A 14,294-nucleotide genomic window follows, 5' to 3' on the forward strand; every position below is an offset into this window, starting at 1 on the left:
GCGGTGGTATGAGGCTTTTATTTTCTTTATTGGGTTTCTTGGTGGAGCACATTTGATTCTTGGGAGTTTTATTTTTCTTTTTTTCGTTCATTCTTCTACTGGTGGACTTAGGGTCCAATCCAACCTTGACCTTTTATGAATCGACACATTCGTTATTTTCAGTCTCAGTCCTTTTTTATTATTTGATTTTTTCCCCCTTCCTACGCTTTTTTTTGTTAGTCATGACGAATTTCGGGATGTGCACTTTACATCGGCTAAGCTTAAATATTTCCCCGTTTCTCTTTTTTCTAGCTGTTTTTGCTTTGCTTTATATAAGCCAACGTCAGAAGCAAAGACCGTGCCGAATTTCTGTCTCTATCTCATTGTCTGTGGTTAACAAAAGGCATTTTTCGCATTTCAAAATTATTCCTTCGGAAAAAAGTTTTCTTTGATTATATCTTTCTTGTTTTTCTGCATTTTCTATTCGTTGTACATATCCGTTTCCTTATCCCCCTTGTCTGCTTTTATCTGTCTGGCATGCTTGGTCTTTGTTTGCCCGCTTGTGTCATTTAGTCCCCTGCTTCTTGTTAATTAGATATGACTTGCTTTGAAGCTTTTAAGCTTCACAGCTAACAGACAAATGACTCACGTCTTTGCTCTTCTCTTCTTTTTTTTTTTTTCTTTTTGCTCTCAGCAATCAATAATATAACTCCAAAACCCTAGTGCAAAAATCGCATCTATATACTTTCAAGCTCCCCATATCTCAAGTGTAGTTGAACGGGTTGTTTTTCCTATGACATCTTTATACCCTTAGAAGTGGGACAAGGCTGTAGGTACTGGATGGTCGTCAAAAGTGGAGTCCTTAGAACTGACCCACTATAGCCTTGTCCAATTTTTTTTGTGAGAGCCTTTATCCAAGTAGTGGCCCTGCAGTTGAAGCTGAAGAAACTTGGATGCTACTCAGGCCCGAGAAAATTGGACTCGTACAGCTAGTGCTTGCCTCTTTAGCTACGCTCGATATTTCCAAACTCTTGAGCAATGTCAGATAAACATTCTGCTGAGACTGCGAAGCCGGTATGTTGAAGAATATCCTTCGCTAACCAAACTACCCCTCTATCAAGTCTACGCATATCATATACTAAATCATATGCTGATAGATGGCCGCTGCAGAGCCTGTGGCTACCTACAAAAAGCCTACGGGGGGCAACCCAGCCCTTCGTATGCTAGGCATACCCAATCTACCCTCAAAACTGCCGTCTCGAAACTGGATGATCTTCCTCACATTATCGACTGCGCTCGCATCGGCCATCATATACGACAAGCGGGAGAAAAAGCGCGCTACCGCCAAATGGCATCAAGTCGTCTCCGAGCTGGGCCGTCAGCCGCTGGCCAATGGCAACGAGCTACCTCGTCGCTTGACAATTTTCCTAGCCGCACCGCCAGGTGATGGTTTACGTAGTGCCCAGGACTATTACCTCGAATTTATCAAGCCCGTGCTCAGCGATTCTGGCTTAGATTGGGAGTTTGTTCAAGGCCGTCAACAAGGCGACATCCGCGCCGCAGTAGCGGAGAAAATCCGCCGTCGCCGTCGCGAGAGTGAGGGCATTCCGCAGGAGGCACTGACAACTGCGCAACGTATTGATGCTTTCAGACGCGAGAAAGGGCTTCCTGAGTACGAGGGTATCCGAGGCGATATTGTCGTCGGCCGCCATGCATGGAAGGAGTATGTGCGTGGCACGCATGAGGGCTGGCTGGGTCCGTTGGAGTGCCCTTCACATCTGGTGGTTCCAGAAACACCAAAGCCGGAGGCAGAGAAGACGGAAGCCGATAGCGAGAAGAAGGAGAAGGAGCGCCCACCACAGCCGCCCTCGTACAATTCAACTTCTGAATATCCCGATGAAGACATACCGAGATACATCCCCGGTGTTTTTGACCCAGCACAGCCCGTTGTATACCCACATTTGCTTGGCTTTGCCGGCACCTTCACGCGTCTCTGGCGTTACTTTAATCGCCGCAAACTTGCAGATGAGGTTGGCGCACAGGTTGCTGCGGCCTGCTTTGCAGCCCACCGTGGCTGGGCGCTGGATCCAGCTCCCGAGAGTAGTGAGTTTGCAGGCCAGAACGAGGTGCAGAGCGCACTTGCGTGGGAGGAAAAAGACTGGGGCAAGTGGGTGTGGGAAGATGAGAAGCCGCCGGCCGAGGGTGAAGAGGTGCCCAAGATTAAGAAAGAGCGTGTGTGGAAGCACGATGTTGTCCTAGACCCACGCATTAGTGAGCGTATGCGCCGATTTGAGCTACTGCCCGAGGTGCAACAGAAGGCGGATTTGGTGGTTGTTCCGGAAGAAAAGGTCGAGGGCTGGACAAAGGGATCTTTAAGACAGCTGTGGCGTTGGGGCGTGAAGCAGGTGCAAGGCCAACAGAAGAAGCCTACGGTTGAAGTTGATGATGAGTGAAGAAGCCAGCTGGGAGAAATGTTTGGAGGGGAGAGATTAAACTGTATATGTATATCATCCCATGCCTTGTATGTAACATTACTGTACTGAAGCTCAAGAGAGAGCTGATGCACACATCACACCCATTGTACGAATAAACGGCGGCGAGGAATTCAAAATTTTCAGCAACACCACTTAATTGGTTTCTTGAACATGACTACATGTGGCTATTCAGAATCAGAGCCATAGTCCACAAGCCCTACTAATGTCGGCTTTGCGTGTGGTAACTTTGCCTCGATAGAGACTTGTGGATTAGTATCTGAGTTGGCTTTACCTATTGTGGGACTTGCTGCTCTCGTAGCAGAAGTGGTTGATGTAGTGGCGAGAGTAGCAGTAGCAGTAGTAGTCGTGGCGGTGGGAGCCTCCACTTTTCCCTCTGGAATTGCCATCTTTCCCTCCGTTGCAGAGTTATCTTCAGTTTTGCGCTTAACACTTCGGACCAATGTTGACTTGGCTTTTCTCTTCTTTCGGCTGATTGCCCAGTCAGTCTCACCGACATCACCGTTATCCAGAGGCTTTTGCGACTCGTTTGCTGTGCTTTGTTGCGCATGGCGGAACGCCTGTAATCCTGCCTGCGTCTCCTCTCTGACCCTGTTGTCCTCCGAGCGCTTGGACTCTCTCACGCGATCTAGGAACTCAACCTCATCATCATCTAAGGCCCGAAACTGGTTCGAGAGTCGATTCTGCTCTTCTATAGCGGCCTGCTTGGCGGCCTTGTTTGCTTGTAGGATCTCATATAGACTCTTTTCTTCGCCGTTGATAACTTTGGCGCGCTCAGCAGCGCGCTGCTGGCGCTCAGCAATGACCTCCTTTTGGACCTGATCCCACGCATCTTGGTTCTTGCCAAGGGTGTTTTTAGGGTGCGATATGAGCGGTGTGGGTGAAGCTACGGATGAGAGTGGCTGCGATGGGTCTTGCCCCTCGATCTTGCCACTACTGATAAAGCCTGATGACATCGCGGTGGTTCTATGGCCGCATTAGCAAATCATGTGCAGACAAGAAAGCGAAGAGGAATATTCACCTAGCGACTTGGATTGGTTGTGGTGGCTATCGTAGATGGCTGTTGGGATATCACTGTGGATGGAGCTATTACCTATGCATACAGAATTATTCTTATATACAGTACACTGACTAATCTGCCGAAAAGAAAAATATATTCTGTTTATCGAGGGAGGCGGGTTTTGGCAGGGGTTTGCACTACTACCCTTTAGTTGCATTGCATCAGTTTGTCGGCTCTCACAGCCATGAAGGGAAAAAAGGGGGCGCTTCGGATAGCTTTGTTCGCCCAATCACTGATGATATGAATGCTGGATACTGAAGCGAATATGACTGCGCTATTGTTTCTTAGCGACAAGGCGTAAGTGAGTAGGTAGAGAAACGATGCTCATTGGGCTTACAGTATATGCAAATACACGCCCTCGAGTCGCACCCAAACTTACACTTATTTTGTGGTCTTGCATTAAGTTCTCAAATGGGTTCACAAACAAAAATATGCTTGGACTTCTTGTCGAAAACAGTCTTGGGTATTTGCTGGTTGAATCGAGCTCTCAACTCAGATCAACCGCTATTGGACGAAGACAACATGAGGTGTACATATCTCATACTGTCTTGTTGGCTGTCTGTCCTACCGCCCCACCTGCGATAAAGGGGGCCACCTATAGGCAAGAAGTAAGAAGCATGCCAAAGACAACAAGTCAGTCTTGGTGAGAGCATGGGTCAGTTGGGGAGGGGGCTTCAGGCCAGACAAAACAAGACAGGTCAAGACAGGAGGTGCACAAGAGGGAGAACTTCAATAAAATGGAATGGAGGAGCTATGGACAGATGTACCACCAAGACCAAGCCCCAGACATTGCCAAACAGAGACTGCGGACTGCGATTTGACTGGAGTTGATTGCATGTACGTACCGCTACCATGTACCCAGCACCACCAACAAGAAACTAGAGGAAGGAACGGCGTGACTTCCTTCTAGAAACACTAAACAGTAGATCGATAGGTTGGTGGTTGGCTACAAGTTGGACAGCTACAAAAAAGTCACTCCTACCATCTGTGCTACTTTTCTTTTATAGCGAGCTCGTTCTTTTTAGCCACAATAATACGCAAGAAGTTCAGAAAGAGAACAACTAGCTAGTTAATTTGAAGCCGCCAGTATCTGTTTGGCCTAGTCTCATCTTGTCCACATCTACTAACTTGGAGAACATGGAATGTGGGTGAGAAAGAGGAAAGAGCAGAGCGACTATCATGCAACTGCCTTTTGCATCGTTATTCTTTCCCTCTCCTAATTTTCTCTATCTAACGCCTATTCTTTTTTTTTTCTTCCTTGCTTCTGTTTCTCCTCTTCTCTTCGTCTCATAATCAACTTCTTATTTCCATCCAATTCTTTCATTTACTCTTTATTTTTTTGTCTAATATCGAAGAGCCCACCCCCATTCCTCCTGCACCAATTCAGGAGAGTTGCTTAGCTTGTCTGTAGTTGCTACAGACTAGCACAGGGCCTGTTCTTAGGCCTCCATGTTCTCTTGTCCCCTGGATTTTCTTTTCTAGTTGGTGCGGGCTTCAGGAGCCTGGCCTTTTCTTTTTCCTCTCCTCTTCCTTTTTTTCTCTCTTCTCTGTCGTGCTTCGTAACTCTGGCTGGCCTAGACTATTGAGAGCTTGGAACTTTATCAGCTCCCAGCTGCTTGCGACTTTGCTTCATTTCTCTATCCTTCCTCTCTATTTGACTCTCGTCCAACCTTCGACCCCAGCTTCGACATCCGCCTCTTGAGATCTTCCCCTCAATTTCAATTCCAATCTCAACTTCAATCCCCTCCGTCTACATCCTCTCGACAAGCCTTGGTCCAATTTTCCTGGCCAGCTTTCTTCTTTTCTTCTTCTTTTCTTTTCGATCCCTGTTCCTCTCCCTGCCTCGCTCACCATCACCGAATCATCCTCCATCACCTGTCCTCTTTTTCTGCGACAATGGACGCCAACAACAATCGCCTCTTCCTCAATTTTGGAAGCAACAATGAACGCTTGGCTACGCCTGATCGTGCTTATCCCACCACGCCTTCTACCTTCCCACAGCCCGTTTTTCCTAATGGCCAAGCGGCTGCTGCCGCCGGCGGAGCTGCTCAACAACAGGGCGGACAGTACACTGGCTCGTCTCAGGGCTACTCTGCCCCTGGCAGTTATTTCCAGCAGGGCGGCCAGTATGCTTCAGCATCTTTTCAACAGCCTCCAGCTGCCGGCACTGCTGTAGTTGACTATCAGAATGGGGGATATCAGCAGCGTAGTAATACTCCTGGTAACGATCCCAATGTTGGCTTAGCCCAGCAGTTTTCGCAGCTGGGCGGTGGTGCCACTCCCAACTCTCGCCAAGCCCCTTACACGGGAAATGCCCGCAATCCTCCCACCGCCCAACGGCCCCGCACCGCAGGTGGTAACGGTCAGCAGCAGGGCTATTCCGGCTACGCAAATGCTCCACCCGTGCCATCGTCTCGTTCCGGAACCAGCAACAGTAACTTGGAGTTCCAGCCTGCCCCTTCACGCAACCCTGAGCAGTTCGGTCCCAATGCCAACAACAACCAAAGAAAGTGCACCCAACTAGCTGCTGATTTCTTCAAGGACAGCGTCAAACGCGCACGTGAGCGCAACCAGAGGTATGCATGCACGGTGAAAAGGAAAAAAAAAAGAAAGAAGGCTCATGCTTGAAATCTAAGGCTCCGCCTACTTCTAAACCTAAGCGTAGACCCCAAACTGAGTTGGAGATGCTAACTTCTTGCTTTAGACAGAGCGAATTGGAACAAAAGCTTTCGGACCCCAACCAAAGCAACACCCGACGTGAACAGTTATGGTCTACCCATGGTCGTAAAGAGGGACAGTATTTGCGTTTCCTGCGCACCAAGGATAAGCCAGAAAACTACAACACTATCAAGATTATTGGAAAGGGTGCGTTTGGTGAGGTTAAACTGGTACAAAAGAAAGCCGATGGAAAGGTTTATGCCATGAAGTCTCTCATTAAAACGGAAATGTTCCGCAAGGACCAGTTGGCCCATGTCCGTGCTGAAAGAGATATCCTGGCCGAGTCTGACAGCCCTTGGGTTGTCAAACTGTACACCACATTCCAGGATGCAGACTTCCTTTACATGCTTATGGAGTTCCTGCCAGGTGGTGACCTCATGACCATGCTCATTAAGTATGAGATCTTTTCCGAGGACATAACACGTTTCTACATTGCCGAGATTGTCCTAGCCATCGAGGCTGTCCACAGTCTGCATTTCATTCATAGGTAAGAGGATACAGGCAACCTTGAAGCAAAAGAAAAGCAGCTTCTAACATGCTGTTACACAGAGATATCAAACCCGACAACATTCTGCTGGATCGTGGTGGCCACGTCAAGCTTACTGACTTTGGTCTGTCTACTGGCTTCCAGCGTCTTCATGATAACAATTACTACCAGCAGCTTCTGCAAGGTCGCTCAACGCGCCCCCGTGGCGATCGTAACTCGGTAGCGCTAGATCAGATCAACTTAACAGTCAGTAACCGATCTCAGATCAACGACTGGAGACGATCTAGACGTCTGATGGCCTACTCGACTGTTGGTACTCCTGATTACATTGCTCCTGAGATCTTCACTGGCGGCGGCTACACCTTTGACTGCGATTGGTGGTCTTTGGGTACCATTATGTTTGAGTGCCTGGTCGGCTGGCCTCCGTTCTGTGCGGAGGATAGCCACGACACCTATCGCAAGATTGTCAACTGGAGACAAACCCTCTACTTCCCCGATGACATCACTCTAGGTGTTGAAGCTGAAAACCTTATTCGGAGGTGAGTTTCTTTTTTCCCATCTTCCATCTTCCTTTTTGTTTATATTCTAACACCAATTTCAGCCTCATTTGCAACACTGAAAATCGTCTGGGACGTGGTGGTGCTCATGAAATTAAGAGCCATCCATTTTTCCGCGGCGTTGAGTTTGAACAACTTCGCCGGATACGTGCACCATTCGAGCCCCGTTTGACCTCTAACATCGATACCACGTACTTCCCTATCGATGAGATCGACCAAACTGACAACGCCACCCTCCTCCGTGCCCAGGCCATGCAGTCTGGCCGTCCTCCTGCCACGCAGACCGAAGAATCGCCCGAGATGAGTCTACCTTTTATTGGCTACACCTTCAAGCGTTTTGACAACAACTTCCGTTAATTTGGGTAACTTGGAGCTTAATATCTACTCCGTGGTTTACAAGCTATGGCTGATTTTCAATGTTCAATATTAATGGGCCATCTGGAAGCTCTTATCCCTCAATTTTGAACGCTTCTTTTATTCAACTTGGAGGCGAGACAAGCAATGAATTTCTGTGCTTCGCGAAGTTTTGAATTTCATGGTCACAAACAAACCCACCTTCAATGTTGTAAATTTTGTTTTGAGTAACGAAGCACTAGCATATATCAACATATACACATACAAGTTCTTATAACGGACTCTAATGGTTGCCTCTTTAAATGATAAAAGGAGCTAGTTGCCCTGGTATTACATTCAATTTCCATACATAAAAACCCCAAGACACCTAAAACGCCGTAACAGAGGTTTCAACCCGTATCAATACAAACAGACCAAAATTCCGTGAATCATCTAGTTGCCACACCTGGAGCTGCTCCAAATCGCTCCTCCCTCTCTGTCGTGAATATAATCTGCACCCAGTACTCCTTCGAATCGGGGTCCCAAAAAGCGAACTGGCGCTCATCCCGACGGTCAAGCTCGCGCGCGGGTATTTTAAAGCCAACCGTCTCGTACGGTTCGGCTGCAACTAGCAAATACTGGAAATCCTTATCTGGCTCCTCAACGCGCTGTGTAAATGCGTTCATAACCTGCCACTTGGGCTGTGTCTCGGGCGGGGCATCAGGGTACTGTAGCTGGAAGAGCAGGCCATGTTGGCGGGTCGTCGTGTCGCGGATCTTGGTGACCTTGTAGCCGGGGCGGCCAATCTTGACAGTATTGCGCTTAGTGCCCTGCGAAAGAGCTATAGGTAGACCCGTAGCCGGATCAATCTCGGTGCCGCGTGAGCGGCCCTCCTTCTGTTCGCGCGCAGCACGACGCGCTAGGTTCGTCTGGTGCTTCTTGCCCTGTGTGTGGGCTAGGTATGAGCCATCATTTTGGTGCACCGTCAGGCACAGGCGGCACTCGAACGAGCCGATGTGATTGCGGAAAAAGTACGGGTCTTTGTCGAGGGAAATAGTCTCCAGGGCAAGTTTACGCAGCCGCTCCCGGCGGTCGGCATTTGTAGCGCTATAAGAAGCGACACCACCACCACCGAACTTGGAGCCAGCCCGGTTTTGATAGTCCATGGTAGCGATCTTATTGTAAAAACGGAATGAAAGAGATGAAGGAGAGATTTAGTGTCGTGGCTGTGGCTGACTCAAGATGTCAATCGTAAGCTGGAGATATATAATGGGTAGTTAAAAAAAAGTTGGCAAGGCTGAAGATGAGGACGTTGTATCTTACAGCCTTAGGTGATGAAGCACACCCTGTTCTGACAGCTGCTGACAGCTGCAAACATGGCCTATGATAGCTGGAACAGAGGTAGGGGTTAATAAGAAAGCAAGCGGTAAGCAGGTCCTTGCGGCTTATAAAAGTAGCATAAGTTGAGTGAAGAAATCAAGCACCTCTTCAATATCTTGTAACACAAAACAAAAACCTCAGCCCGCAAAAAGTAATGTCTTCCCAATGAACTCCTAGCAACGCCTCGTTTCGATCGAGGGACCTCCGGGTTATGAGCCCGGCGCGCTTCCACTGCGCCACGTTGCTTTATCCAAGCTTCGACGAGTACTCTTGGATTTATTTGGTATTATATAGGCTAAGCCTAAGTGGGGCAGACTGTCCACGATTTTACACAAGTCTCTGCGGGAATCAAGTTAAATTACCTGAAAATAAGCCTAAACTTCATCATTGGTGGATGTATGATATGTCAAAAAAATATATCTAAGCATCCAACGTCCCATCCTGTCATTGTGCCTCCAACGGCAACCCTAACACGGCAGATCATCGGTAAATTAAACTTCCTTCCTAAAGACCTATGCTTTGACAGGGGTCAGGTGTGCTGTATACATTCAAGGCTGCAGTGGGTTGAGGTAAGCTTCGTGAGCATCTGAAGGTTAGCTTTGGACTGTGTCTCTCTTAGTCTTTAGTACAGTAACTCAACAACCAATTCCGATTGACAGCCTTGCTAAACACTATCCGAAATACGCCATTGGCCGCGCCGAACATTAGTGATATCGCCATCTATTTGTACACAATACAAATATCCACAACGTCATAACAACCAACCAACCAACCGCTCAGTTGAAGTAGCTTTAAAAAAGCTATATTTTGGACACCAAACATCGATATACATCCCCCAACCTCCAAAATGTCCGACGACGCTGAACGGCAACGCGCTCTCGCTTCTTATCGCGTAAAGCTCATTGAATCACGCGAATGGGAAGCGAAGCTCAAGAACCTACGGCTAGAGATAAAGGACCTAGTCAAGGACTACGATCGCACCGAAGAAAACATTAAGGCACTACAAAGCGTGGGCCAGATCATTGGCGAAGTGCTGAAGCAGCTCGATGAAGAGAGATGTGTGTTGTTTTCTTACCCAACTGTAAATCAGGTGGAATGAACTTTGTCAGTTGACTAATTCCTTGTATTTTTCTAGTCATCGTCAAGGCCTCCTCAGGCCCTAGATACGTCGTCGGGTGCAGATCAAAGGTTGACAAGACCAAGCTGAAGCAAGGCACGCGTGTAGCTCTCGATATGACGACGCTTACGATCATGCGAATGCTTCCCCGTGAGGTCGATCCGCTGGTATACAACATGTCCCTGGAGGATCCCGGTCAGGTCAGTTTTGCTGGCATTGGTGGCTTGAATGACCAGATCCGCGAGCTGCGCGAGGTTATCGAGCTACCACTCAAGAACCCCGAGCTCTTCTTGCGTGTTGGTATCAAGCCGCCCAAGGGTGTGCTGCTATACGGTCCTCCCGGCACAGGCAAAACCTTGTTGGCCAGAGCAGTCGCCAGCAGCTTGGAAACCAATTTCTTGAAGGGTAGGTTATATGCTCTAGATCTACATTTACTTCTCTGTGCAGCCGAAAAGAAGGCTGTGTGTATATCTCTGTCAAGACTAAAGCTAACATGAGGCGTCTAGTGGTATCTTCCGCCATTGTCGACAAGTATATTGGTGAATCCGCTCGTCTCATCCGTGAAATGTTTGGTTATGCCAAGGAGCACGAACCCTGCATTATCTTCATGGACGAAATTGATGCGATTGGTGGCCGTCGTTTCTCAGAGGGCACCAGTGCTGATCGTGAAATTCAGCGCACGCTGATGGAGCTTTTGAACCAGCTCGATGGTTTTGACTACCTTGGCCAGACCAAGATCATTATGGCTACCAACAGACCTGACACCCTAGACCCCGCCCTGCTTCGTGCTGGTCGTCTGGATCGTAAGATTGAGATCGCTCTGCCCAATGAGGTTGGTCGTCTTGAGATTCTCAAGATTCACGCCTCCAGTGTAGTGCTTGAGGGTGAGATCGATTTTGAAAGTGTGGTGAAGATGAGCGACGGTCTGAATGGCGCCGATCTGCGGAACGTGGTGACAGAAGCGTGAGTTTATTTCCCCTTCTACCCCTTTCTCCTATAGCTTTGCTCAGGTGACTTTATGCAAGGCTGGGCGAGACGAGACGAGACATGTACACTAACCTTTTCCCTACAGCGGACTATTTGCACTCAAGGCGGACCGCGAATCCATCAACCAGGACGACTTTGCGCGCGCAGTCCGGAAGGTGGCAGAGGCCAAGAAGCTTGAAGGCAAGCTGGAGTACCAGAAGCTGTAAACCTAGTCATAGAGCATCATGATGGTGCAATATAACAATGGGGAATATGAAGTACCATGATATGCATACTATTAAAAACAAGTCCTCTCGTCATAGATGGCATAAGCCTGCATCTTTGGGTAGATCACGTGAATTGTATAGTGATTTCTTCCTATCTATTTATATGGCGTAACGGCCTAACCCATAACTATCGGTTGGCCGGTTAGCTGGGTTAAATGTGGGTATTTCCAAACATGTTGCGCTGCATACACCCGGTGTTGTGGCTTGCTGAGAGGTTTCAAATATGTATGAGGTGATTTTTACTTGCAGGTATAAAAGTTCTTGGTCCGTTTTCACCGTAGTAGAGACTTTGTATATCAAAGTCTGGCTCAAGACGAATAAACGCCACAATTCCACGCTTTTGCTGCGCCTACCAGCCATCCACCAGCCGGTTGAGACTTGAAAAGACACGATGAAGTGCCGGAGGATGTGCCGGAGGGCGGTCTGGTGGTGAATCATTCACTCTCACTGCCCTCATTTCTACACGTAGCCAATATGGACACAAAGCCACCTTACCCACCGGACATAGGGCACCCCATCGAGAAACATCTATAGGCAATTATCCCAACAGAACATAGTCCGAAGCTGATGCAATACTATGTCGCTTCTCGGACCTAGATTTCTTAGCTACGTCAGTATCTCCTAGTGAGGCATCGTATATCGAGAAGCAGGGACATTGACAAGGGCCAAATTCCTTGGCTATGCCTTAGCCAGGCGGGAGGCAGCTTAGAAGCTATATTGCTTTGCCCCTAAGACTACTACTGAAAGTAGGGAAGTTTCTGTACGTGGAATACACGAGGGGAACATGGCCCTAGAGATGGGAGGTGGCTGAGCCCATTCCAGGCCCTGTCACACATCCTACCGTTTATTTCCTTGACAACCTTAGTTTTAGTGAGGTCCCCTGCAAAAACGAAAGGCAGTGTATGTGTCAAGGCAGTGAAAAATGAGTGCAAGCTTCCGTAGACAGGTGCCCACAGCATGATGGGAATGATATCATATCCCTGGGCTTGTGCTTTTATGACACCTTCCCCCTCGTGTCTCCTTTGTCCTTGCAATGGGGCTATCTATTTATAGGACAACACTAAAGAAAGCAGCGGCTCAAAGTAGACGCCATGGCACAGCCACACAATGGTGTGGCTGAATTTTCATTCGGGCAACATCTCTTTTCTTGCCCCTTCAGGTTAGTAAACAATGTGTTTATTGCAAAAACAAGCAAATGGAGGCAGGTACGTACGGATAGAAATTGCCTGTTATCAAGAACCAGCTTGTTGCTCTGAAACTTATCGGAGACTGTCGATGATAAGCCTGCAAAAGGGAAAAAAAAAAGAAGGCTGAGATGTCTTGACGCCCTCCCGATGAGATAAAACTCATCTAGAAACAAGGTCGAAAGCCCTTCAATCCGTTGATCCAATCACAGACCGTACATGTCAAAATATTGACCTACTGGACCTCCTTGGGCGCGAAAATAGGGAAAAAGACGACGAGGCGAGAAAAAAAAAGAAAAAAACTAGCAACTAGCAGCCAGAGAGTTGGCCTAGGGGAAAGGGCGATTACTGGAGCTCAGCCGAAGGGAACACGGTGCTGGGCTTGCGAAACGAGGCTAACGCCTAGCTGGAGCTCGAATCTTGGGCTAAGGTAAATGGCGTTTCCTTAGCAGAAAAAAAGAATACTCAACAAGCAGCCAGGTATCAATATTCTCAAGACAACAACAACAACTCTTCGGGTGTGGCGTGGGTGACGCAGTATGAACACAGGAGATATACACTGTGATCAACACGGATGACCAACCAACACTATGTTGATCTCAACTCTCCTCTTTCCAACAAAGGCTCAAACACGCTCACCCGCTCTAGACCCTTCGAGTGCCTCTTCGTCTTTTCTCATTTTCCATATACCTGGAAGGGAAGGCTGGAAAGAAAAGGCTAGCAACTAAGACAGGCACAATGCATGTGTATGTTGTAGGGTTGTGGTGCAAGAGAGAACCAGTGAAAGCGGAGACGTGCAATGCGAGGAGTCAATGTGAAACATTCGAGGAGAGCAGTTGTGGGAAGCTGCATAGCTGCTGGACTCGATGCTGTGTCCGGTATTGCCCAAGGCTGGGCTTAACAATGGACCCACGGAAGTTTTGTTGTTTACACGTCTACACATCTGTAAGCCCATTTGCCCAGTGTCTCATAGAGCGTTGCACAAGTAATACTATGGCTTTTTGAAACATCAACAGATGGTCTTGATATGTGGCCTGTTGATCTTATATGTCTCTAGCAAAGACTTCCCAACAAGTCTGGATTTATACCCAGAAATCTCCAAGACCCCTCTATCCTCTGCTTTTTGATAAGGCTGGATGGAAGCCTCCATGCCTGGACACAGACTTAATATCCACCCATTGGCTGATTCATTAATCGCTATTGACAAAGCCAAGACAACAGCAGGGGTTTCGAAACGACCAGACATGTTTTTCCGCTTGGAGCCAACAGTCGGCTGGTGGAAATAACGGCATAGAAGTTGTGGGTGGAGAGAGACACGGCCGCGGCCAATGGCTCGTTGTATGTTAGAGTTTACTAGACAGCATAGTGGGTGTACGCCTTTGTTGTCAACAAGATACGAGGGCATATAGAAGCTTCTCTATGAGACATGGCGTTGTAGCCAGCCTTCCCTAGACCTTTCTAGGTGACAAGAATAACCTCCTAATGTTCTGCAGCCCGCTGAAGGCAGAGACCCCACTTTTGGCTGCGTACATAGCCCTTGAAGGAGGTCCAGCACAGTGTCTAAGACACTGTGCATAAACCGAGGACGCTGGAGGAGGGATGGAGGGGAGGAAAAGGGAGAGAGTTCCGGGCTGCTGGAGGACAGCCTCTTGCGTGTTTCTGTTGACTTGCTGATAGCACCCTTCCCATTTTTCTCCTTGTCCTCGTAAGTAGCGGCGGATGCAGGCCATCTAA

At 48.2% G+C, this 14,294-nt stretch overlaps 5 protein-coding genes across 5 annotated transcripts; 3 read left to right on the forward strand and 2 right to left on the reverse strand.

The window, feature by feature from the left end:
• Positions 1-1,017: 1,017 nt before the first annotated feature.
• On the forward strand, positions 1,018-2,432 carry HOO65_040310 (Mitochondrial import inner membrane translocase subunit tim-54; the record flags this gene model as incomplete). The annotated part of the gene is made up of 2 exons (XM_071002819.1): positions 1,018-1,053; positions 1,137-2,432. 2 exons carry the CDS (start codon positions 1,018-1,020, stop codon positions 2,430-2,432), a joined length of 1,332 nt encoding a protein of 443 aa, XP_070859153.1.
• A 206-nt stretch (positions 2,433-2,638) lies between these two features.
• On the reverse strand, positions 2,639-3,427 carry HOO65_040311 (uncharacterized protein; the record flags this gene model as incomplete). The annotated part of the gene is made up of 1 exon (XM_071000629.1): positions 2,639-3,427. The coding sequence occupies one exon, from the start codon at positions 3,425-3,427 to the stop codon at positions 2,639-2,641; it is 789 nt and encodes a 262-aa protein (XP_070859154.1).
• Positions 3,428-5,427: 2,000 nt separating this feature from the next.
• On the forward strand, positions 5,428-7,650 carry HOO65_040312 (Serine/threonine-protein kinase cot-1; the record flags this gene model as incomplete). Its single annotated transcript, XM_071002642.1, has 4 exons — positions 5,428-6,107; positions 6,236-6,736; positions 6,799-7,275; positions 7,338-7,650. The coding sequence occupies 4 exons, from the start codon at positions 5,428-5,430 to the stop codon at positions 7,648-7,650; spliced, it is 1,971 nt and encodes a 656-aa protein (XP_070859155.1).
• A 425-nt stretch (positions 7,651-8,075) lies between these two features.
• Positions 8,076-8,792, reverse strand: HOO65_040313 (Pre-mRNA-splicing factor sap62; the record flags this gene model as incomplete). Its single annotated transcript, XM_071000630.1, has 1 exon — positions 8,076-8,792. The coding sequence occupies one exon, from the start codon at positions 8,790-8,792 to the stop codon at positions 8,076-8,078; it is 717 nt and encodes a 238-aa protein (XP_070859156.1).
• Positions 8,793-9,853: 1,061 nt separating this feature from the next.
• On the forward strand, positions 9,854-11,316 carry HOO65_040314 (putative 26S protease subunit rpt4; the record flags this gene model as incomplete). The annotated part of the gene is made up of 4 exons (XM_071002805.1): positions 9,854-10,064; positions 10,142-10,528; positions 10,630-11,086; positions 11,196-11,316. The coding sequence occupies 4 exons, from the start codon at positions 9,854-9,856 to the stop codon at positions 11,314-11,316; spliced, it is 1,176 nt and encodes a 391-aa protein (XP_070859157.1).
• Positions 11,317-14,294: the final 2,978 nt, after the last annotated feature.

This window comes from Ceratocystis lukuohia (assembly GCF_044167205.1).
Source record: "Ceratocystis lukuohia strain C4212 chromosome Unknown Supercontig4_pilon, whole genome shotgun sequence".
NCBI classification, from domain to species: domain Eukaryota; kingdom Fungi; phylum Ascomycota; class Sordariomycetes; order Microascales; family Ceratocystidaceae; genus Ceratocystis; species Ceratocystis lukuohia.